Raw genomic sequence first — 26,023 nt, forward strand, 5'->3', positions numbered from 1 at the left:
TGTAATATTATGTACATACATACCCATCTCAAATACAACGAAGTAATTCCAAAAGAATAATTTGTTTAGCTTCTGTAAAAGTGTTGTTTGTTGACTTCCAAACAAGCGAAAAGAATTCAATTTTGTATAAAAATTTAAGGTATATTTTTTGTACCGAAATTTTTTTAATTAAACCCATTTTATTTTGTAGATTGTTTATGTTAGTATTATTTAAGTCTTGATTATTTGTATTCTATAATACAACAAATTTACTTCCTAATAACTTCTTAAAAAAGAACATCGAAATTACTTCCTAAGAATGCCTTCACATGTAGTGAATTTGGAATCAGATGCCTCCTATGACAAGTCTTTGTTAAAATCACCACTTCTTCAGGTCTTTTCCAGTACTACCATGAAGAAAATTCTACTTCTTTTTCGCTTCTTTGAAAGTTGTTGTTGTTGTAGTTGTTGCTGAGGTTGTCAGCCCTTGGCCGAAAATTTTCGGGTCATTCCGGTACGTAGAACCGACTGTCGGGGAATGTAGTTTGGAAGTTCTTTTTACTGCTGTATATAGATTAGTCTATAGTACAGTTTTCATCTACAAAGTTATCTAAAGTCTAGTCTACAGTCTAGTATATAGTTTAGTCAACAATCTAGTCTAATATCTAGTGTAGTCTCTTGTCTAGTCTATATTCTATTCTATAATACAGTCTATACTGTTGTCTTTTGTCTAGTAAAGAGCCATATGTAGCAAACTTTGAATATAGAATATCTTGGTCAAGCGGAACATTAGAGCAAACAACAGTAGGAATTCGTTGTTAAACGAATGGCTCTTAATTAGGGGATAAAGTGGACCTGGGGTTCTATATTGAAGACCCGGAAGAAGAAAAATACCACCGTTTACCAAATCATAACACAAGCTTCCAGGCAGAAGTACGAGCAATAACGGAATGCGTAAATTGGATTATAATAAATATCAGGAGATAGAACTAAATCTAAGATCGTCTTGGATTGTAAGAAAACTTTAACTGAATACTCTTCCACAGGTAAGGTTCACATCATATGGGTACCAGGCCACTCGTGAGTAGTCGGCAACGAAAGGGAAAATGTAATAGCTTTAAAGGGAAGGGAGCTCAAGGCAGTTAACCTGACAAACGCAAAACCATTCGACGCAACAAAAGCAAAACTAAAAATATGGGTGAGAGAATCCCATAAGACCTCTTGGAATAATGAAAATGTGGGTAGAACCACGAAAATCCTATGGGGTGACCCTGATGAAAGCAAGACGAAAAATCTTCTTAAAATGAGCAAGTCTGAATTTCTGAGTGGACACACAGGATTACGAGCGCATTTATGCAAAATTGGACGTGTGGATTCAGACGTATGTAGAGCATGTGGAGAGGACAGTGAATCTCTGAAGCACTTTGTTTGCCACTGCCAGGCATTCGTTGAAGTTAGATCCAAGTATCTGGGAAGTGATGTTATTCCGGAAATAACATTCCTGACTAACACTGATTGGAAGATTCTTAGGAATTACGTTCAGGAAACTGAGTTTCTAAACACTGAAGAATAATTCATTCAGTTCCTTTTTTTCATGATTAGGTGCACACAACAGGCAAGATGGTGGCCTAGGTGTATTTCTTTGGATTTGATGTTTGTAGTATACATCCTTCTGTCAACCTAACCTAGTCTAAAGACTAGTCTAGTTATAGTCTTGTCTGTAGACCATGCTATAGTATAGTCTAGTATTTATTCAAGCCTGTTCACCATCAACACTACTAAAAGATTTATTATACCCTTCACCTTCGTGAGAAGGTGAATTTCTATATGTAATTTCTATATGTAATATAATTTTCTGACCCTATAAAGTATATATATTCTGGATCCTTATAGATAGCGGAGTCGATTAAGCCATGTCCGTCTGTATGTCTGTTGAAATCAGTTTTTAGAGGTCTCCAGATATTGGCGAGATCCGAATCTTCAATAATTCAGTTAGAAATGCTTTCGAGAAGATCGCTATTTAAAATCAGGAAAATCGGTCTATAAATAACGGAGATATAAGCAAAAATCCGAAACAACCTCTGAAAATTTCATCAAAAAAGCCACATTTTTTTCAGCTTTGTTAAAAAAGCAACAACAACACTGTGAATTGGATAAAGATGTTCATGTGCGTGTGTAGATGTATTTGGTTTTATTCAGCTGTGTTTTTTTTGTATGTTTGCACGCTGTTCTGTTCTCACGAAGGTAAGTGGGTATAACAAGAACAAGGAGTTAAAGCAGTAATATGTTGGTAATACAGCTGATATTTCTTTGAGGGTGGTAATACAGTTTGACGGTGATATTACAGTACAACGGTTAATATTTCTTTCTGCTACAGTTTATATTTGTTTGTGTGTATGTTAGGTGTGACATGTGTGCAGATATACAAAATAAATAAATACTGTTTTTTAAAACATAATTGGTGAAGGGTATATAAGATTCGGCACAGCCGAATATAGAAATATTACTTGTTTTTTCAATTGTCTTTGTCCAGTTTATATGGACAAATCATGAAGTGGTAGCAAAGTTTTTAAACTTGACCTCCATCTAAAATTATTGCAGAATTTTTGTTGGTTTTAATAGTTTTATTAAAAAAATAGCAAAAATACTTTAAAACAAAAATTAAACTTTTTCACGACCATAAGCATTTTAAAAGTACAAATTTTTAATTTAAATTTAGTGTTTTATTTTTTTAATCGATATAATTTTCAGAATCTTTTTTAGAAAACATATTTTTACACCTATTTTAAATGCTTAAAATCGTGAATATAAATCTTAAAATTAATAAACTAAAATCATAATTTATCGAAAAATTTTTGTTATTTTTCAATTTGGATTTTTAAGAAATTTAAAAAGAAATAACCGAATACTTAAAGTATAAAATGTTTGAATCATTCCGAAATTTAAAACAAACAAAAAATAATAAAAATTCATTTCTTATGATTTTAATATTATCACAAAAATCTTAATGTAATAATATATGTATGTATAAAAATAAACTAAACAAAATAGTTCAATCTTAACAAAAAAAAACTAAAATTGGAAGAAAATACTTTAAACCATAAGTATTAAAAAGCAAAATTTTGAATTGTATACTAGACTTAGGAAACGTATGTATAGAATTGAAAAACTTTCATTATAAAATCAATTATTTTGATTTTTTAACTTAATTTTATCAATAACATTTGTTTGTATATCCGCTATACAATTTGCACTGATTTCATGATACAACTTACGTTCACGGGCACTTTCCAAAAGACAACGCCAAGCAGGTACAGTCTATTATAAAAAAATCGAATATTTAATAAATAAAAATTTTTATTGATTAGATTAAAAGAAAAGAAAAAAAAAACAAGAATTACCTCTAGATTTTTAAAACTTCCACATAAAATAAGACATTTTTTGGAGCGTGTTAAGGCCACATTTAAACGTTGAGGATTAGAGAGAAAACCAATGCCATGTGTACGGGCATTTGATATAACAATAACATCTTTTTCCAAACCCTGATACGAATCAATGGTATTCACCATTATGTTCGTTAAACCTAAAGCTCTGCAATCGATCAAAAAATATATAAAATTATACAAGATTCCTTAAAAAGAACTATGATTGATTTATAATAGTGTTTAAAAACTTACCTTATAGATGATTCTAAAGTGGCACGATGATGAGCATATGGTGTTATAACACCATAACTATTGTATTTATTTGGTATAAAACCATCTAGAGCCTTTAATAGTTTAGCTACAAATTCCGCTTCTAAATTATTAGTAATTTTACCATTGCTGGAAGAGTTATGCTGTGTATAGGCTAAATTTAAAATGCTAAATGGTACAAGTGGTGTTTTCGTAAAATCTATTGTTGATTTTCCATTTATCAATTCATTTCGATAGAAATATTGATTTGGCCAACGGCAAATTTCCGGATGCATACGATATTGTGTTTGTAAACTACAAATTATGTTATTGGGTGTTGTTACGGGCTGATTAGCAACCTTTGCACTCGCGCTGGGTATATTATCCAGACATTGTTGAATGCGTGTAAACATTGATGTACCTAGGCCTAATTCATTGGCTTTCTAAAAAGTTCGAGAGAATTTAGAAACGCAGTTTGCATTTATTTATAAATCTTACCTTGGATAATACCGTAGCTGGTAACTGTTGCGTATCGCCCACCAACACTAATGAATTAATGCCAAATTTCAAAGGCAAAAGTGTCCAAGGTTCAGTGCATTGTGTTGCTTCATCAATTATACAAATATCAAAGAAATTTATGAATCTAAAAGATATTTATAAAATTTAATTTTATTGCTCATCCATTCATCAAAGTATTCTGTTGAAAATTCTTTCATTAACGTCTGTCTATGGTGAAAAATCATTCATCAAAGATTGCTGAACAGAAATCTCTTTCAACAACGACTTTTTTATACAAAAGTTTTCATTCTATAGTCTAGCCTATAGCCTATTCTATAGTCTATTTAGTCTAAAGTCTAGTCTATAGTCTAGTCTATAGTTTAGTCTATAGTCTAGTCTATAGTCTAGTCTATAGTCTAGTCTATAGTCTAATCTATAGTCTAGTCTATAGTCTAGTCTATAGTCATGTCTATAGTATAGTCTTTAGTCTAGTCTATAGTCTAGTCTAAAGTATAGTCTATAGTCTAGTCTGTAGTCTACTCTATAGTCTAGTCTATAATCTAGTCTATAGTTTATAGTCCAGTCTATAGTCTAGTCTAAAGTCTAGTCTAAAGTCTAGCCTATAGTCTAGTCTATAGCCTAGTCTATAGTCTAGCCTATAGTCTAGTCTATAGTCTAGTCTATAGTCTAGTCTATAGTCTAGTCTATAGTCTAGTCTATAGTCTAGTCTATAGTCTAGTCTATAGTCTAGTCTATAGTCTGGTCTATAGTCTAGTCTATAGTCTAGTTTATAGTCTAGTCTATAGTCTAGTCTATAGTCTAGTCTATAGTCTAGTCTATAATCTAGTCTATAGTCTAGTCTATGTGTAAAAAATTCTCTCATCAAACACTCATCTTTTATAAACTTTTCCATAAAAGTTCTCCTTACAATAACAAAAAACAAAAACTCACTGCGATAAGTTAACACAACTAGACAGAGTGGCACACACAATATTTGCATTACTCAAATACCAGGTGAATAAACTCCGTTCATCTTCTGGTCGCATACTTTCATTTAAAATATTACGCATTAACTGCAATTGACGTTTTTTCTCTATTAAAACATCCTCCTCTACAGTACCCTTAATATTACGCATAGACATTTCAGCTACTTGAGCCTCAAATTGTAATATCTGAAAATATTTGAATAAAAATAGACTGAATATATTAAAAAAAATGTTTTCTTTTAAACTCTTACTTGATTTTTAAGATTTTCCTTATTTTCCAATTGTATATTTTTATTTTTGGCCTGCAATTTTTTCAGCTGATCATGTTCGACAACTTTCTGCAAAGCTATGGGCATAACACTTGGATGCATTTTATTTAGCATGCCGTAACGTATTAAACGAAATCTCTTTTCAGGACGCATTCTCATACTAATGTCATATAGTTTTCCAGCTATAACATCTACGGCGGCATTACTTTGGGCACATATTAAGATTTTCTTATCCAAATAACGTACCTCTTCGCCGTATAGTGTTTGTAGAGCAAGATTGGTGATAACACAACTTTTACCCGTACCGGGAGGGCCTTGTATTAAGGTTACATTCGGTGTAGTTTCATCAATAATTTTCATGTAGGTGTTTAGCAAAACTTGTCGTTGTTTGTCATTTAACTGATCAAAACCACGATATTGTACTTTCTTTTTAGGTGGTGGTCTACATTTTAGTAATTCCAAGGGATTTACAAGTTTCTGAAAAAGCGGAGTTGACTGCAATTGATAGACGGCGTTAAATGCACCAAAATGTACACGTACTTTATCCATAACAGGACGTACATGAAATTCTTTAATAGCTTTGAAATATTCTAAAGTGAAATTTTTTGCTATAATCTCGTAGACTATCGTTATAAAGGTACCTAAACGAAAATTGTTTTAATAAGCAAAACTTAAATGTACATACTGCAGCAATCCGGCACTTACCAGCCCCTTTACGATTAGCTACAACATATGCAAATATCTGTGGTCCTTTTTGGTCCGGTTCCAGAAGAACCAAATCATAGAGACTACTATCGTTTAGCTCTTTATTTTGAGTATTTAATACTAGAAATTTAAATTAATATTTAGTTTAATACTGAAATTATATGATAGACTTTGTTTGATATATTTACGTTTTGTTACCAACATTATACGATCACTATTATGGGTGGCATACTCGAGGGATACTTTGAAGTTTTTAACCTTTTGTGTAAAATTATATTCACGTTCAAGTGTGCTTACAAATTCGAGTTTCATGAGAGGAAATATTATGCTAAAAATGAGTTGGAATTTGAAAAGAAATATATAAATAAAATGTCGGACGAATAAAAGAAAACAACTGTTTTTATGTATTCCAAATCTATAGAAAAGTTCATAGTCCACGCTTCAGTCTAGTATATAATCTACGCTGCAGTCTAGTGTGTAGTATACGCTGCAGTCTAGTCTGTAGTCTGGTCTAAAGTTTCGCCTAGTATATAATCTATAGTCTAGTCTATAGTTTAGTCTATAGTGTAGTATATAGTATATAGTCTAGTCTATAGTCTATAGTCTAGTCTATAGTCTATAGTCCATAGTCTAGTCTATAGTCTAGTCTATAGTCTAGCCTATAGTCTAGTCAATATTCTAGTCTGTAGTCCAGTCTATTGTCTATAGTTTAGTCTATAGTCCAGTCTATAGTCTAGTCTATAGTCTAGTCTATAGTCTAGTCTTTAGTCTAGTCTATAGTCTAGTCTATAGTCTAGTCTATAGTCTAGTCTATAGTCTAGTCTATAGTCTAGTCTATAGTGTAGTCTAGTCTATAGTCTATAGTCTAGTCTAGTCTATAGTCTAGTCTATAGTCTAGTCTATAGTCTAGTCTATAGTCTAGTCTATAGTCTAGTCTAGCCTATAATCTAGTCTACAGTATACTTTAAAGTCTATTCTATGTTCTAATCTATAGTCTAGTCTATGTTGTAGTCTATATTCTATGTAGATATATTCTAGTTAATAACTTACCTTTTATACTGTTCAAATGATGTGAAATGTGTTGGCATGGGATAAATAACATCTCCGGCAGCATCAGCAGCAGCATTACGTTTTATCAACCATTCATTACTCCAGCTGAGAATTTTCGAAATAATAGTATCCGTATGATCGATAATTGGATAGACGGTTCTAATTAAATGGCGACGATCTTTATATGTGGTCATGGGCATAATATCTTTGTTATTGATTTTCTTACAGGCGCCCGTAATTCGTTCAATATAGTGTATAACGGGTGTATCATTAAAACGTACAGTTTTCTTTTTATGACACGATGCTGGCGACTTTTTCAAATTTGAAGGCTGTGTAACGCTGTTGTTTGGTGGCAATGATGTTGTGGAAGTGGTGGCGATAGCAGTGTTCGTAGCTGAGGTGTTGTTTGAACTTAATGCACATAATTTACGTTTATTTTCCTCACTTTCCACTATGTTCTTTTCCATTGAGGCAAATGTTATTTTATTTGTTGTCCTAACGGCTCGAGCAGCTATTGCTTCTTTACAAATGGGACTAGTAAGAGATGGTGGAGTAGCTCTGCGATTGTCATTCGTTTGCGGTGGACGTTTGGGTGGCTCATTTGTTGAGTGCCTTCTAGGTGGTGGTGGATTATGAGTTTTATTACTTGCAACTGGTGGCTTATCACATTTTTTAGAATCCGAGTTTTGACGTTTGAACAACAGGATATCAGGCATAGCTAGTTGTTGTGAAAATGTCTCAAAACCATCAACACTAAGTGATCGAGTAAGAGAATTATGTTTATTACTCTCCACTGTTTGAGGCTTTTTGGGTTCTTCAGTTTTCTTTGGAACTTTGGGTATTTTAAATTGATTAATTGGCTCGGGTTTGTGACCATGAGCTGGTGGCGGCGGTGTTGGATCATTGTTTACTAGAAAAGCTCCTCTGTTATGAGTGGTTACCTTGACTTTAGCTACTTTTGCTTTGTGTTCATGATCTTCTGTGCTTAGTTTACGTTTTTGGTTTACTTTGGATGGACTCTTTTTGCGTTCGGCCAATTCTTTGAGTTTGTCCTTGCGACATTCCTTAATAAACTTTTTATGCTCCTTATCACGCCTCTTAGCAACACTGGGTTTTTCAAGCCACTTCCTTTTCAAATCATTGGTCAAGCGTTCCTGATGTATTTTTTCTTTTATCGAAGACATGGCTTTTTGAACTGAGCTATATTTAGAATTTGGCAACGGTTTCTTAGGCACTTCAGCTGAAACTCCTCTAAGTTTTCCTTTGTGTTTAGGTAGTGATGGTGCTTCTATTACTGGCGGAGGCAGTCTTACTACTGGTTTCTCAGTCTCAGATATTTTTATTGTATTATTGTTTAGTTTATTCGATTCTAATTCAAACTCATCTTCCGAAGAGGAAGGAGATTGTATAACAGGATTTGTTTTACTTAAACGTCTTATGCGTATTAAAGGGGATTCGGTTAAATTGTTACCATCTGTAATTTCTCTATCAGGACTTTTTTCTTTATTACTTTCTAAGATGTCTTTGTCTTTCTCATCTTTTTTTAATTTAATATCTTGTTTCTTTTCTATATTATCATCAGTTTTTGGCAGCTTTTCGGCAATGTCTTCTTCGTTTTTCTGCTTTAAAGCTTCAAAAGCCTGCTCTTTAGCTTTTTTCAATTCATCATTGAGAGTTTTAAGTTTTAAATCCACTTCAGCCTCTTCGTTATCAATAGTCGTGTTGTTGTACATATTTGCTATGCCTTCAATATCGTCTTCTAACAGACTTATATCGTCATTGGCATCATCATTATAATCTTCTTCAGCATTATTGTCTATTTCATCTATGTCATAGACTTGTGACATGTTTTGTGACATAAGACTAAAACTCTGTGAGAATATTTTATTCGACCAATCGTTTACTTTTGTTTCCAATTCTTCGTCGTAATCTTCGTCATCGCTTATAATCCAGCAGGAATTTTCTAGTTCTTTGGGAACGGCAGAGAACACTTCTAAACCTGGCTCTTGTTTGATGGCCAATATTGCGCCAGCATCGTTGTTAGTTGCGACAGCATTATCACCCATTGCATTGGGTAAAGGTAAATTGTCTTCGTTATCTAGATCATCTTGCAGTTCTGCTTTCATATCGTTAATGAGTACTTGGGAAAACATTAGATCTTCTATGTCTTCGTCATCACTGTTTGGTGCATATTTGGTATATTCTTCCAAATCTATATTATCAATGGGTTTAATAATGTTTTCAGCATTCTTGTCTCCCTCATCTTCCTCTTTTGAGTTATCCAATGAACTATCAAAAACATTAGGACTTTTGGCCGTTTCAAAAGTAGTATTCGATTTCTTCTCTTCTTGATCTTTGCTTTCCGCTACATTGGGAACAATTGTACCTAATTCTTCCACCTCCAAATCTTCGTCATCGGTTAATACTACTAAATCACCATTAGTCAGCATTTTATGTTGGCCATCTCCATTAATTGGTTTTAAATTTTTGGTTACATGAATTTCTTTGTAAATTAAAGGACTTATTTCTTTAATTTTCTCTTGTAATACATCATGGCCGTCTATATCTCCAAATATATTCTCTATATCGGCCGAGACCGAACGTATACGTTCCTTTTTTAAATTCGATATAATTGGAACATGCAATAAAGTCTCTTTTCTTTCTTTATTGTTTTCAGTTGCCGCAGGTGCAGATTTCTCGTTATTTTGTGTTTTCTCTTCATGTTGATCATTACTTTTAAGGACTTTGTCCGTTAAAGTTTCTTTAGCATCATTGACATTATTATTTATTACTTCATTTGAAGTTTTTTCTTGAGTTTTTTGCGAGGGATTTATATAGTCCTTGTCATCGTTAGATTCATTTTTAATAATCATTTCTATTTGTTTTGTCAAATCCTTATACATTTCCTGTTGTTTGTCAGGGGATTTTCGCTCTGATACCTTTTCTTTTCTTAATGTTGTTACATCCGGAGGTGTTCTTTTCCCTGTTTCATTTTGTTTTATTTCATTGGTGTTAGAGATTTCTTTTAATATATCTATCTTATAGGGTAAATCCTGTTGTTTAATACTGCTCATTTTGTCAGACTCATTTGGATTTGTTTGGGTAATAATATCCATTTTTTGTTCTTTAGGTTTCTCTACCACATCACGATCATCATCATCACTGATTTCAAAAATCTCTTCACTTACGGTTAGTTTCTCTACTTTGATATTTTTACTGCAACATGGTTTCATATCTTCTTCTTTAGAATTGTTATCAATTTCTATTTGTCTTTGATCTTCTGCATATTTCTTGTCAGTACTCTCACCCGGCAGAGGAGGTGGCGACTTGGATGTTGATGGAACTGGCTTAGCTGTAGGCACTGAGCCATTTGGCCTATTTGCATTTGGTATTCTTATTGGCCTTATGGGTGCGTATTTCAATTCATATATTGGCAGCTTTAGAACATCTAAGGCATTGTCATATTCACTAGTGGTTACGCCGATACCAATGAGATCACCATTATTCAGTTGAACTGTTACTTTTTCGTATTTAACGTCGTTGACAAAAATGCCATTACTAGACTGTGGAAAAGGATTAATAAAAACAATAAAAATTAATATATCTTTTATAAAGATAAATTTCTATCTATCTATCTATCTATCTATCTATCTATCTATCTATCTATCTATCTATCTATCTATCTATATATCTATCTATCTATCTATTTATCTAACTATCTAACTAACTAACTAACTATCTATCTATCTATCTATCTATCTATCTATCTATCTATCTATCTATCTATCTATCTATCTATCTATCTATCTATCTATCTATCTATCTATCTATCTATCTATCTATCTATCTATCTATCTATCTATCTATGTAACTATCTATCTTTAATGGCAGAAGTTTGATATCATTTTCTTTACACTAAGCCAAAAATTTTACGTTAAAATCTAACACCACTTGGTTTTAGGCATTCATTAACAAAGTAAGACCAAAATGTTTTGGACTCTTAATGTACGTAGTGCAGCATATTCCTACTTACCACATCCTTAAGTGAGACACTTCTGTTATCTTTAGAAACTTCAATGACCGCATGGAATCGTGACACATATGTTGAATCAAGTATTCTTATGACACTAGATGAATGGCGCCCAATTGTACTAGAGCCCAAACGCAAACGTACTGTATCACCAATTGCAATTCTTTCTAACATCCAAGAGGAATATCGTCTTTCTTCCATCGTTTATCATTAAGATTAACAAATCAATGAAATACTTGTTTATATGCTTAAACTCACTGGCATTTTCTTATTAAGCATAAAATTTGTATATTTTTTGGTTCTAAAAGAGTATCAAATTTCACAGTTTATTCAATTGCATTTGTTTACATTTTTTTGTGATTGAATAAATTTCATTTGCCGTTGAATGACATAAACGAGAAGAAGAACTTTTGTTGTTAGTAATGCCATATTGATTTTTTATGTTTCTTAATTACAACTTTTAGCCGTTATTTATATTAATATAATGATATTTTTAAAGTACAGTAATATTTTACTTTTTTATATAAATTTATAATTTTACCTTTGGTAAGTTTCTGCAGAATTTCAATATTAACTTTAACAACAAAAATATTTCCCAATATACGTTATTAAACAAAGAGATATGGTAACTATAGATACAATCTGGTAACTTTAGTAAAAAACCGCAAACAGCTGCATGTGTTTACATTTTTGGCGCTAAAAATGCAAAACTTTTGTTAAAATTATTTTATGATAGATTGTAGTAAATATTTGTTTTATATTTTAAATAGTGATAATATATTGATATTAATGTCTAAAAACGTGCGTACGAGAGATTGGAATATTGGAAATGAACAACATGTAAATAAAAAACAAAAATGTGCGACTAATCTAAGCAGCAACAATAAATCTTTGCTGGAACCCAGTGAAAGTATACTATGGCCAGAGACAGAAGATAGTTTTTTTACTGATTCAAAGTTGGATAAACTTTTAGAATCACATAATGAGAGAAATCCCACAAATGGGACGGTCAACAGTCACAAATTCTATGATGATCATTCCGATGATAGTTTATTTACCGACATTGTTCTCGACAATGACTCCTTGAGTAGTGGTGGTGAAAATGTAGGTGGTACACCTATGATACAAATTTTACCTAATACCGATATAGCTGGAGATGATACTTTGTTTTCGGAAATAAATTTAGAAGAAATAGTTCCTCCGGAAAGTGATAAAATTTCCAGAAACGAAGAAATAACACCTACACAAAGTAATAAAACTTCAGTTGTAAGTAAAACACAAGACGTCATTGAAGATTTATTCGAAGAAGACTTTCCACTTAATGAGGTGGATCAATGTACACAAAAATTTCTAAATGATGTGGCCTTTAAGTTTCCTGCTGCTAATGAAACACAAAAGATTTATAAATTACCCATAAATAGTTGTATACAGGGTACACAGTACGAGACACGCGAAGAGATTCAAAATCGTACCATGCATCCATTGCAACAAACTTATGTAGCTGAAGTAAATCGTACTGAGTTGCATCAATTGTCGAATATAAATTGGGATACTCAAATGTTCGAACATGAAGTTATTGAGGATTATCCCTGTAAGGGAGATTTTTACGGTCTACCGGATAAAGTTAAGAAAATGATATTTGATCACAAGGGTATACAGAGTTTATATGGTGAGTACTAGTGAGAATGTTTTTCATATCAAATCTTTCAGTTCTTCAGTTCTAGTTCAGTTTGTAGTTTTATGAATCGTCCAAGGCTTTCTTAGTAAATTAACTAATTTTCCATCAATTCGCTTTCTTTCATTGTAATTTCATGGTTTTATTTCACAGAGTGGCAAGATGAATGCCTTAATCTTCCAGCCATACGGCAACGTAAAAATCTAATCTACGCTTTACCCACAAGTGGTGGTAAAACATTGGTAGCTGAAATCCTAATGTTGCGTGAGGTTATATGTCGTGAAAAAAATGTTCTCTTTATATTGCCCTATGTGTCAATAGTACAAGAAAAGGTCAGTGCCATGTCACCTTTTGCCATTGCTTTAGATTTCATAGTTGATGAATATACAGCCGGCAAGGGTAAATGTCCACCAGTGCCTCGAAAAAAACGCAAAAGTATTTATATTGCCTCCATTGAAAAGGGAGCTGTTTTACTGGATAGTTTAATCGATGCACAACGTGCCAATGAACTTGGTTTAGTGGTGGTAGATGAATTGCATTTGATTGGTGAAAAGGGTAGAGGTGCCTATTTGGAGGCATTACTAACAAAAATTATGTATTTGAATGGTAAGTTTTAATTGAAATTTAAGTTTTAACTAACTTATTAAAATTTCTTCTTAACAGCAAAAATCCAAATTGTGGGCATGAGTGCCACCATTGGTAATCTTTCGGAAATATCTGAATTCTTAAAAGCTGATGTTTATACACGAGGCTTTCGTCCCGTAGAACTTAAGGAATACATTAAATGTGGTCGTGATATATTAGAAATAAATTTACAAGGAAAAACTTTAGAAGAAATTTTTGTTTATAGTCGTAGTGTTAATTTTAATGTGAGTTTATTAATACTTTTCATTAGAATTTACATGAATTTAATTGATTTCTTGTTTTGTTTTCCAAACAGTATAGTGAAGCTGTACAAAAATCAGATCCGGATCATTTGGCTGGTTTGGTAGCGGAGTGTGCTCCCAAAAATGGTTGTTTAATATTTTGTTCGTCGCGTAAAAATTGTGAAAATGTTGCTGTTTTATTAAGTCGTGTATTGCCGAAGTAAGTAAAACTAGTTACTAGATAAATAGATAGATAGATAGATAGATAGATAGATAGATAGATAGATAAATAGATAGATAGATAGATAGATAGATAGATAGATAGATAGATAGATAGATAGATAGATAGATAGATAGATAGATAGATAAATAGATAAATAGATAAATAGATAAATAGAAAGATAGATAGATAGATAGATAGATAGATAGATAGATAGATAGATAGATACTACCATCTCCGTATATCTATATTCTTTTTAGATCCAAATTCTTAGAATATCGTAAGAGTGAAAAAAACGATCTAATGGATGCCCTCGACAAAGTTTGTGGCATTTTGAGTCCAGTCCTAGCGCGTACCATACCCTATGGAGTGGCCTATCATCATTCGGGTCTCACTACCGATGAACGTAAATTTATTGAGACTGCCTATCGTTTTGGTGTTTTGAGTGTTATATGTTGTACATCTACATTGGCGGCGGGTGTCAATTTGCCAGCCAAGCGAGTTATTATACGAGCCCCATATGTGGGTGCAGAGTTTATGACATTATGCAAGTATAAGCAAATGATTGGTCGCGCTGGACGTGCTGGTATGGGTGAGGCGGGCGAGAGTATTTTGATAAGTTCGAGTCGTGATAATGTTCGTGTTGGCGAGATGTTATTTTCACCCATGGACAAGGCAATTAGTTCGTTAGACCATCAGGGTAGAGTGGGTTTACAGGTGGGTACAAGTTAAGAGTTCATATGTGTTATTAAATAAATATTTTTTTATTATTATTTTCACACATTTTCAAGGCCCTGATTCTTAGTGCAATTGGTTTGGGTTTGGCATCATGCCGTGCCGACTTACATCGTCTAGTGCGAGGCACTCTGCTGGCTGTACAATCAACACAGCTTGGCATATCTGTAGAGACAATGGTCAAGGAAATTTTACGTGAAATGTTTAAAAATAAAGTCTTGCAGATGTCCAATAACGATACCAAAAAAGATGTTTCCGATATTTTAATAACACAAGATCTACAAAATAAAACAAACAGTGCAATACCGGAGCGTACCATTAAATTACATAGCAATACACGTTTTAAATTGACCACCATTGGAAAAGCGGCCTTTAAGGCTGGCATAGATTATCGTCGAGCCTATGCCATCCACAATGAATTGGCTTCAGCACAAAAACAATTGATACTCACTAACTATGGTCATCTACTATACTTGGTGGTCTCTTTCAATTCAAATGCTGTGGGCGATGAATTGTTTCCAGCCGATGCTGCCATACTATTTCGAGCCTACGAAAAATTGGACGAAGCCACACACACTCTTTTTAAACAAATGGGTTTTACCGAGGCACATGCGGCTAAAATTGTTAAAAATATGTCCATACAGGGTCCTATGGAATTAAAACTAAATCGTTTATATAAAGTTCTAATACTAATGGATCTTATAAATGTTGAACCTTTGCCGTTAGTATCGGCAAAATATAATATCGAACGCGGACAATTGCAAAATCTTATGAGTCAAGCGACGGCGGCCGCCAGTGCCATAGTACGTTTGTGTGAACAAATTGAAGAATTCTGGTGTTTTAAGCCACTTTTTGAACGTATTAGCAGAAAAATGGATCGTTGTGGTACCTTGGAATTGGAACCGTTGCTGGAGTTGCCGGCTGTGAAAATTGTGAGTATTAAATTTGAATTACAAGTAATATGATATCGATGAATATAGAGAAGGGAGCTTATTGAAAATATTATATAAATACCGAAGGATTTAAAAGTGTTCTATATAGAGAGAGATGAAGACTTTTGAACTTTTTCAGTACTTTTTTATATCGAAACAAATAGCTGTATCCTCACGACATCTTATGTATTTTTTCTAACCTTTATAGTCCATATTCTAGTCTATAGTTATAGATTATCGAAACATATCGGTACCCAGAAGACATTTTCCGTTATTTTTCTAACTCACTAAGTTCTAATAAATAGTCCACATACAAATCTATAGATCGTTTTATAATCAAATCCATAGTCTAGTCCATGATCTGCCTATATGTAGACTAGTCACTAGTCTATAGTGTAGGTTCAAGTATAGTCTACAGTCTAGTCTATACTCTAGTCGATAGTATGGTCTCAAGTATAGTCTAAAATCTAGTCTATAAGCTAGTATATAATCTAGTCTTTGGTAGTCTAATCTATGGTCTAGTCAATTGCTTAGTCTATAGTCTCGTCTATGGCCTAGTGTATAGTCTATGGTCTAGTCAACAGCTTAGTCCATAGTCAAGTCTATAGCCTATTCTATAGTCTAGTATAAAATCAAGTCTATACTCTAGTCTAGTCCATAGTCTAGTCTATAGTCCAGTCTATAGTCCAGTCTATAGTCCAGTCTATAGTCTAGTCTATAGTCTAGTCTATAGTCTAGTCTATAGTCTAGTCTATAGTCTAGTCTATAGTCTAGTCTATAGTCTAGTCTATAGTCTAGTCTATAGTCTAGTCTATAGTCTAGTCTATAGTCTAGTCTATAGTCTAGTCTATAGTCTAGTCTATAGTCTAGTCTATAGTCTAGTCTATAGTATAGTCTAGTCTGTAGTCTAGTCTATAGTCTGGTCTATAGTCTAGGGTATAGTCTAGTCTATAGTCTAGTCTATAGTCTAGTCTGTAGTCTAGTCTATAGTCTGGTCTATAGTCTAGGGTATAGTCTAGTCTATAGTCTAGTCTAGAGTCTATAGTCTAGTCTATAGCCTAGTCTATAGTCTAGTACATAGTCTAGTCTATAGTCTAGTCTATAGTCTAGTCCATAGTCTAGTCTATATTTTAGTCTATAATCAATTCAATAGCCTGGTCTATTGTCTAGTCCATAGTGTAGTCTTTTCTCTAGTCTATAACCTAGTCTATAGTCTAGTCTATAACATAGTCTATACTCTAGTCTATAGTCTTTTTTGTAGTGTATTCCAGAGTCTAGTCAATGGTCAGTCCACGACCTAGCGTAAAATTAGTTTTGTACTTCAAAAGTCAAAAAGGTACTATTTTTGTTATAAGTACTACATATTTCAAAATTTCGATTTTCTTAAATAATTCCTATAGTAATCATAATAGAAATGGCCATATTTATCGAGAAATTTGAACCAAGTAAAAAAAGTAATTAATTTGTAGTGTAAAAGTGAAAATATTAAAAATTGTGGATCTAATAAAGGAAATTAGTGAAAAAACTAGACATTTGGAAATGGATATAAAAAAATAAACAGACTGTTACTACAATCAAGACTTAAGTACAAAATCATATGATAAATGTGACTTTAAATATCAAGGAACAAAGAAGGTAAAACCGGGACTAAAAAAAGAAAAATATTAAAAAACTAGTTCTATGAAAAAGTAAAACAAAGGGAAACAATAATTATGCTACACTTTTAGAATCGCGCCAAACAGTTGTATGCAGCTGGTTTTAAAACCGTAGAGGATATTGCCAAAATACGACCCATAGATTTGGTAAAATCTGTTGAACATATGCCAATGAAAATAGCCAAAGAAATAATATCGGCCGCCAAGGTAATTAACAATTTACAATAGAACAATGATATGTTTTTTTTGAATATTAATATTTTTTCTTTACAGATAATTCTAATGAAAAAACTAGATCATTTAGAAGAGGAGACAGAGGCCATTAAAGTCTGTTTAAGACCAGAAACTTAAACCATGTTAATGTTAATAATAATAATTTTGTTTTTTTTTATTCTTTAAAATATGTTACATTTTCTTTTGTTGTAATTTATGGATTAAATTTAATTACATTTACATTGTTTATTTTTTTATTTGCTTTTTAAATTTTTGTGTCGGTATAGATTCTTATATTGCTATTAGATATATGATATCACTTCATCCAATTCGATCTTTTAAAGATCACTGATATCATGGAGATTCTTAAATAATTTTTCAATTTTTCGAGAATTATTCTATTTAATTTGTCTGAAAATCTAATAATCTTAAAATAAAGGTTTAAACTTTATTTTAATAGAAAATTTAAATTTTGAGATAGAGACCAACAAAAATAGTACTCTTTAGGGAGACAAGATTTTTCATATTCAATTCAATATTTTATTCAGCTTTAATTTGTTTTGTTTTATGATGATTGGCAAAATATTTGTAACTTTCAGTGTGAGAACAAATTCTTACTTCTGCTGTTAAATGCTACAACTTTAGTTGATTGATAATATTGGCAACATTCGCGTAAGTGCAATAGTACTGTTCAGTATATACCTATAAGAACATTGACTGTCATTTTATCAGTCAATTGACTGACACTACTGAGAATGTACCCATCATTGCGTAGAACAAAGCTCCCATCACTTTCTTAAGGGCAATATGTAAAAAGTGATGTTGCATCTCCCTCGCACTTATGAGTTCTATCGAGAGTAAAACATATATTTCAGTTGCTCACTTTTTTGTTGTTTTTTAATCATGGATGATATAAATATTAGACACGATTGACCAATCATATTTGATGAATATATTCGTCAAATTTGACGAAATAGACTAGACTATAGACAAGACTATAGACAAGACTATAGACAAGACTATAGACTAGACTATAGACTAGACTATAGACTAGACTATAGACTAGACTATAGACTAGACTATAGACTAGACTATATACTAGACTATAGACTAGACTATAGACTAGACTATAGACTAGACTATAGACTAGACTATAGACTAGATTATAGACTAGACTATAGACTAGATTATAGACTAGACTATAGACTAGACTATAGACTAGACTATAGACTAGACTATAGACTAGACTATAGACTAGACTATAGACTAGACTATAGACTAGACTATAGACTAGACTATAGACTAGACTATAGACTAGACTATAGACTAGACTATAGGCTAGACTATAGACTAGGCTATAGACTAGACTATAGACTAGACTATAGACTAGACTATATACTAGACTATAGACTAGACTATAGACTAGACTATATACTAGACTATAGACTAGACTAAAGACTAGAATATAGACTAGACTCTATAGCGTTCTATTCGATCGTATTTCCAATTGAACTATTGAAAGTTCGGATCTCGCAGATACCTGGGGTCTTCTGAAAATTGATTTCAACATACAGACACCCCCCGGGGGCATGTTACATTGGTTAAGCCTCCGGCTTGGTGGTATAGAGAGGTGGCCAATACCTCTAGTCTGGTCGGGACTAAAAAATTGGTTACGGTCAATATTTCGGGATAAGTTCGATGCTGTTGCCGAAAACAACAGATACCCCACAGAGGAGTGGCTGTGGGACTTAGCGTTGGAAATGAGTTGGTATTAATTATATATTGTGAGGTTTGGCGGCGGGCCTTAACCCACCCGTCTACCTAATGAATGTGTCGTATGTTTTTCTCTTATGAACGTGTCGTATGAATGAGATAGATGTGTTCTGGGTTGAATGATAATGGATAATGATACCATTGAATTTTCCTTCCTTTTCCAGATACGTTCACAATATACTCTGTTCATATCAGAATTACCACAGTGTGTCCTTGTGAATAAGAACAATGTCTTCGGCTTTTTTTGATGAATCCATACTTCGGTCCACCGGTTTTGATGAAAATTTATAAAATGCTAAAAACATTTTGTATTATAATATTTTTATACCCTACACCACTTTAGTGGGGAGGGTATATTGGGTTTGTGCTGATGTTTGTAACGCACAATAATATTGGTCCTATACCTTAAAGTATACCAATGAAATTTGATACATGATCTTTTATTATCCCAGGGACGAACCCTATTGAAAATGGTGAAGATCGGTTCATTATTTCACCTAGCCCCCATACAACTGAACCCCCCCTCCAATAGGGCTTTTAAAGTTTGCAATCAAATTATGGGTCGCAATTTTGGAGATATTTCAATGAAATTTGGCACATGATATTCTATGATACTGTAAACGAAGCCTGATGAAAATGGTTTTACATCGGTCCATTATTTCACCTAGGCCCCATACAACTGAAACCCGAATAGGGCTTGTAAACCTTGTAATCAAACTGCAGATCGCAATTTTGGTGAATTCAATGAACTGAATCCCCGAATAGAGCTTGTTAACATTTTAACTAAACTGCAGGTCGCAACTTTGGAGATAATTCAATGATATTTGGCACATAATCTTTTATTGTACCATAGACGAAGCCTATTGAAAATAGTTATAATCGGTCCATTATTTCACCTAGCCCTCATATAACTGAACCTGCCAAGCCTAAGTTTATAATTATATTTAATATACTCGTATCTCGACAAAAAGCTGCAAAACTGGGTTCTATACTAGCCTCATGAACTTTATAATTATAGCGTCTAATTTGACCATACAAAAAAACCCCCGTTAAAATTTTACTTAAATAATTGTTCAGTTTTTTCTTAAAATTTATAAAATTTTACATAGGCAAATTACTTAATTGATTCACTGTACATATTTCTAATACGCCATTAAAAGTCTTTCTCAAAGACATTTTACATTTCAAGTATAAAATATGATTGCCAATACTGTTTTATATAGAATTGGCAAATATCGTTTATTTGTTTTCTAGTTTCCACGCATTTATTTCGAATAGAGTTACAATCTGAAAAAAAAAATATTTACAAATACTAAATAACATAACAATATAAATTAATAGTTTATAATTTACCTTTAATAATACCGCAAATATTTATACTTTTAATTCGTTTGGGAAATTTTAGAATTTTAATATCAATATCAATTCCAATTTTCAAAGGTCTATCATTTAGATGGTAGCAATTTGCAAAGATCAATGTTTCCAATTTCAAACAATTCTCAGCTATTTGTTGTAAGTCGCTATTTTCCAATTTCAATTTCCAACAACTTAGTTCGCTAAGATTTGTAAATTTTTGCCCAAATGGCAAGTCATACCTAATAATTCCAAATTTATCATGACGATCTTGATGCACTAGCAGTTGCAATTTTTTTTTATATTATTTGCATTTAAATTTAAAAATGTTTTTGTGTTTTTACTTTTAAGAAAACTACTATTTCGACGCCATATATCATGTTTAATATAGTTATTATAAACATTATAAAGTGTTATATGTTTTATAAATGTTTGTGTTGTATTCGACACTACAAATGTTAAACGATTTATATCGTCTTCATTTAAAATTATTTGAGTTTCTTTAAATTAGATTTTCCACACGTAATTCACTATAATATTTCTCAATTCACTAGAAACTTGTGATAAAATATGTTGTTATTCGTAGTTTAAATATTTACAAATATGTGTCAGCAAATCGATGTTTGTAAGATATTGTTCCATCGTTGAAAGTTAAACGTATGTCTTGACTCAAGATCACCCAAAATCTGTTGATATATTTTTGTTTTACTGATCTAAGAAGACTTATAGAGGTGTTTAAGTCAATATTGTATAAAGTCCAGAGAATAAAAACTCTACCTTCTGCCGTAGAAACGCCTCCCAGAATGTGCAAATACGAAAAGAAAAAATAATTTTTCAATTTAAATTTATTTTATTTATCTTGGAGTTATTTTTGCTTGCAATTTTGTGTTCTTATCTCTGTAGTTTATGAATGTATTAAACTTTAAAAAAAATATATATATATACATACATACATACATGCAAAAAAAATCTTTAGTGATTAAAAATGTATTTACAGTGGTGGTAAAAATAATAGAAACGTCCTTATTTTGTGGTGAAAATCTAAATTTTTATCAGTTAGAATATGATAATGTGCAAATACGAAAAGATAAATGTTAGTTAACACTACTTTCACCTTATTAAACTGTACCCTTCGTTAGATATATAAGTTTATCATTACGTTTGTAACTTCCACAATATAATTTTTCGACTCTAAAAAGTAGCGGAGTAGATTAAGCCATGTCCATCTGTTCGTCCGTCCGTCCGTCCTTCCGTCTGTTAGTCTGTCGAAATCAATTTTCTGAAGACTCCCAAATATTATTGGGATTTAAATCTTCAATAATTCTATCAGACATTATTTCAAGAATTTCAAAAAAATTAAAGAGATATAAGCAAAAATTCGAGATAACCTCTGGAAATTGAAACATTGTTAGATAGATATTTCCTTTTGCCATACAACAATCTGACAACAGACTGTCGATAGTTTTAACGTGAGCACCTGCCGTGTCGGCCTTATCTCACGGTGGTCTTTTTCATCCACTGGGTAGACTTGAGAACGGTCTACCATCGCCCCTTTGTCTTCAATGAAGACGCAGGTGGCAATTTTTGCACATTGGCTATGACCGGTACCATGCGCAAGTACTTTGCTGGAGTACTCGAGCTATCTAATCTCTTGCCAAAGTAGTCACGTTGTAAGACAACCGCACTACTTTGGCTCTGTTGATTCGGCAACAGCACCTAGCGACGTAACCGGTGGACCGAAGCACGATCCATCAATAAGCCGTAGACATCGTTCTTACTCACAGTGACACGCTGTGGCAAGTCGAATATGAACAGAGTAAACTATGAACATATGTGGACAAGGAAGGAAACTTAATCGGTATCTCTTGTATATGATATCTTTCATCCATCATCATTCAACCCAGCACACATCTCATTTATTCGACACATTCATAGAGAAAAACATACGACACATTCATTTAGATATACGGGTGGACCTTTACATTCATTCTGTATCTTATACAATTGACTCCAACCCATTTCCAACGCTTAGTCCCACAGTCACTCCTCTGTGGGGTATCTGTTGATTTTCGGCAACAGCACCGAACCTTATCCCGAAATATTGACTATTATCATGCATCAGTCTTTTAACCGCCACTTATTCTCTTCCCGCGAATTTGGGTTCAACCAACAGCCACTACGTGGATCCCGAAGGAACCTCAACCAACTGACCAGCCAGGACATAGTCCTGCGGGCAACTGGCCACCCGTAGTACCAGATTATGCGGTGCTCTGGTCAGACCTCTGGCAATCTATGCAAGGACTAAGCCAAGCAGTAGACTGAGACACCAATTTTTCAATCCCGGTCAGATTGGAGGTATTGGGCCCTCTTTATACCCCGGGATTGCAATAACACCAAGGCGGAGGTCTTCGCCAAGGTAACATGCTCCCGGGGGGAAAAAATCAATCTGACAACAGTGTAAAATGACAATTTTTTATTTACTTACAACCCTCTGAATTGACAATTTACCTATTGCTAACAATATTTCATTGTCAGTTCTGCCAACGTTGTAAGATCTGACAATCGAGCAAGAACAAGACGTTAGGTATGAAGCTGTAGTTGAAACGAAAAGTCGAATTTTCGACTTTTTGCATTTTATGCAAAGTCTATTTTTCGACTTTTTTCAGTTAGTTAAAAGTCTACTTTTAGACTTTAAGTATTTTGTAAATAGTCGACTATTTGACTCTTTTCGACTTTCCGACTTTTTGACTTTTTTCGACTATAATCGACTATTTTCGACTTTTTCCGACTCTTTTCGCCCTTTTGACAATAACAGACTTTTTGACTATTTCGACTTTTCGACCATTTCAGATTAGACTTGTCGATGATTTTCGATTTTTTCTCACTTTTTTTCGATTTTCAAAAATTTTCCACTGTTTGACTATTTTTGACTTTTTGATTATTTTTGAATTTTTCCGACTATTTTCGACTTTTTCTGACTTTTCGACTATTTTCGTCTTTTTTTCGACTTTCTGACTTTTTTCGACTATATTCGACTATTTTCGACTCTTTCCGACCTTTCGACAATAACAGATATTTTCGACTTTTCGACCATTTCAGATCAGACTTGTCGATGATTTTCGACTTTTTCCGCCTTTTTTTTTTGATTTTCAAAAATTTTCCACTGTTTGACTATTTTTGACTTTTTGATTATTTCTGACTTTACGACTATTTTCGACTTTTTGACTTTTATTTCCAAAGTCGACTTTTCGACTTTTTACACAGACGATAGTCGAGTTATAAACTTTTTTTGGAACAAAATAGTCGACTTCGACTTTTTTGGACAAAAAGTGGATTGTGAGATTTTTCGAAAGTCGATTTTTAGAACCCTATGAAGCTGTGTGTTAGACCTGGTCCACACAAGGAAACTTTTGTTTTCGAAACTACGTGTAAATTGCATTGATTTGTTTTTGTACGAATGAGAAGAATAAGACCTGGTTCACACGGGGAAACTTTTTTTGAGAAACTCTAGATTTTTGTGTGTGAGAGAAAGAGAAACAAATATCAACCATCACTTTCTCTCACACAAAATATCAAAAGTTTTTCAACAAAAGTTTCCCAAAAAAGTTTCCTAGATGGAAAGTGATGGAAAATTGTGTGCGCGAATTTAAGCAGGGATGGTTAGAAAAGATTTTTTCTGGTATTTTTTCGTTTTTCAAAAGGCATTTTTTTGTAATTTTCTATAATATTGAACCTAGAAATATGAAATTAAGTATGTTGAGCCCGGAGTAAATGAGAACCTATAAAAGGGCACTTTTTGGAACTTCTTTAAAAAGGTACTTTTTGCATTTTATTTAATATTGAACATATTGCAGTTTGGGCCCGGAGTGAATAAGAACCTATAAGACATTTTGGTACTTTTTAGTTCTTTGTAAATTAGTTAAATTCAAATCTTTTTTTAATATTTCCAAAACCACTAACATTTTGACATTCGCTGTAAGATGCAGTTAATTTTTTCTCTACACCAAGTATGTATGAGAGTTGCCAGAGTAAGCGTTTATTAATAACTAGCTATACCCAGTCTGCTTCGCTACTCTAGAAACAATATTAATAAAAACCGGAAAATCCGGTTTTCATCAAAAATATATCGAAATTAAGGCAAAATTCAAAATAGCTTCTTTATTATTAAAAATAAAAATAATACATATAATAGATATACTAATAACTGGTTTAGGGTATCATATGGTCGGCCACGCCCCACTATACTGTTTTACTTGTTTCCAGTGAAAATTAAAAAAACATAGTGTATTGTGCAAAAATGTCATACTTTGCCCCTCTGTAACTCAGAGTGTCCTTGAGCGATCTTATTGAGCTTTTCACATGGATAGTTTCGGGGAATACTTCTGAAGGAAGTTTGTTCAACACATGAACTGAATAATGAATTTTTCCTATAATGCAATGTCCACTGGCCAATCGACGACAAATGGGTGTGTTCTTGATGAGAGTCGTGTGTTGCATAAAAATATACGGGTATCGGGAACATGTTCCGTAATTTTAAAGGAACATATTCCATTATAGTATCGATAGAACAGTGAAATACATCCCACGTTGCGACGGTGCTTCAGTAAATCAATAAAGTTGTAGACTCTTCTGTCACCTTCGCCCTCTTGAAGCTCCGGCCCATACATGAGAGTTTTCTATCGGATATAAGTGGTGTATCTTTGTTGAAAGACCAGTTTTGCTCTAAAAAAGGCAACATTAAGCTTTAAGCTAAGATAACTCAAGGAAGGATGAAGATATGACAGAGAGGTTAGAGGTTATCTTGAACATTTTATAATTAAGGTCGTCTTTACGACTTTATAAGGTCGCTTTCAGTTCTTAGGAGACGATATCTCCAAAATGTTTTTTTTTATTTTAACTTCATTTTGCCTTTATTCTATGACAAACTTATATGTCTAAATTTGTTATATCCTTTTCACACTGCAGTCCTTTTTAAATTATATAAAAATCTCTTAAACATGCATAGTTATCGTCCAATGAAATGTTTGTCCTAAAATAAAGACAACATTAAGTTTAAAGTTAGGATAACTCAAGAATGGATAATGATATGACAGAGGATAGAAGTTATCTTGAAGTCGACAGATTGGTCTTTCAGAATACGTTATGAATTTTACAATTAAGGTGGTCTTTCCGCTTTTATAACATCTCAGATATGACCTTTCAGTTCTTAGGACACAATATCTCCATTTTTTTTCAAATTTAAACTCAATTTTGTTTTTATTCTGTGACAAATTTATATGTCTTAATTTCCTAGTGTAGACCGTTTCATATTAAAGTCCTTTTTTATATTATGTAAAAATCTCTTGTACTTGTGCAGGCAACATTAAGCTTGAAGTTAAGATAACTCGAATAATAATGAAAATATGACAGA

General features: G+C 32.8%; 2 protein-coding genes and 2 long non-coding RNA genes across 5 annotated transcripts; 2 read left to right on the top strand and 2 right to left on the bottom strand.

The window, feature by feature from the left end:
- The first annotated feature begins 1 nt into the window (after position 1).
- LOC124420462 lies at positions 2–5,980 on the top strand. Of its 2 annotated transcripts, XR_006941225.1 has the most exons (4): positions 35–139; positions 5,455–5,523; positions 5,581–5,766; positions 5,841–5,980. It is a non-coding gene; the product is annotated as an uncharacterized LOC124420462 (long non-coding RNA). The 2 variants fall into 2 exon arrangements; XR_006941224.1 differs by lacking the exon at positions 5,455–5,523 and having other exon boundaries at positions 2–139; positions 5,553–5,766.
- LOC111676883 lies at positions 3,013–11,863 on the bottom strand. Its single transcript, XM_023437887.2, has 11 exons — positions 11,733–11,863; positions 11,195–11,492; positions 7,162–10,724; positions 6,300–6,439; positions 6,112–6,231; positions 5,389–6,047; positions 5,103–5,323; positions 4,152–4,296; positions 3,657–4,096; positions 3,381–3,570; positions 3,013–3,297 (listed from the first exon to the last, which is right to left on the bottom strand). The coding sequence occupies exons 2-11, from the start codon at positions 11,390–11,392 to the stop codon at positions 3,163–3,165; spliced, it is 5,811 nt and encodes a 1,936-aa protein (XP_023293655.2). The 5' UTR covers positions 11,393–11,492; positions 11,733–11,863; the 3' UTR covers positions 3,013–3,162.
- On the top strand, positions 11,864–17,727 carry LOC111676885 (helicase POLQ-like). The gene is made up of 8 exons (XM_023437889.2): positions 11,864–12,860; positions 13,020–13,472; positions 13,530–13,735; positions 13,807–13,952; positions 14,213–14,669; positions 14,744–15,619; positions 17,347–17,481; positions 17,548–17,727. The coding sequence occupies exons 1-8, from the start codon at positions 11,921–11,923 to the stop codon at positions 17,623–17,625; spliced, it is 3,291 nt and encodes a 1,096-aa protein (XP_023293657.2). The 5' UTR covers positions 11,864–11,920; the 3' UTR covers positions 17,626–17,727.
- A 2,588-nt stretch (positions 17,728–20,315) lies between these two features.
- LOC124420461 lies at positions 20,316–21,894 on the bottom strand. Its single transcript, XR_006941223.1, has 2 exons — positions 20,614–21,894; positions 20,316–20,547 (listed from the first exon to the last, which is right to left on the bottom strand). It is a non-coding gene; the product is annotated as an uncharacterized LOC124420461 (long non-coding RNA).
- Between the last annotated feature and the right edge of the window lie 4,129 nt (positions 21,895–26,023).

The sequence above is a fragment of the Lucilia cuprina genome, chromosome 5, assembly GCF_022045245.1.
Source record: "Lucilia cuprina isolate Lc7/37 chromosome 5, ASM2204524v1, whole genome shotgun sequence".
NCBI lineage: Eukaryota > Metazoa > Arthropoda > Insecta > Diptera > Calliphoridae > Lucilia > Lucilia cuprina.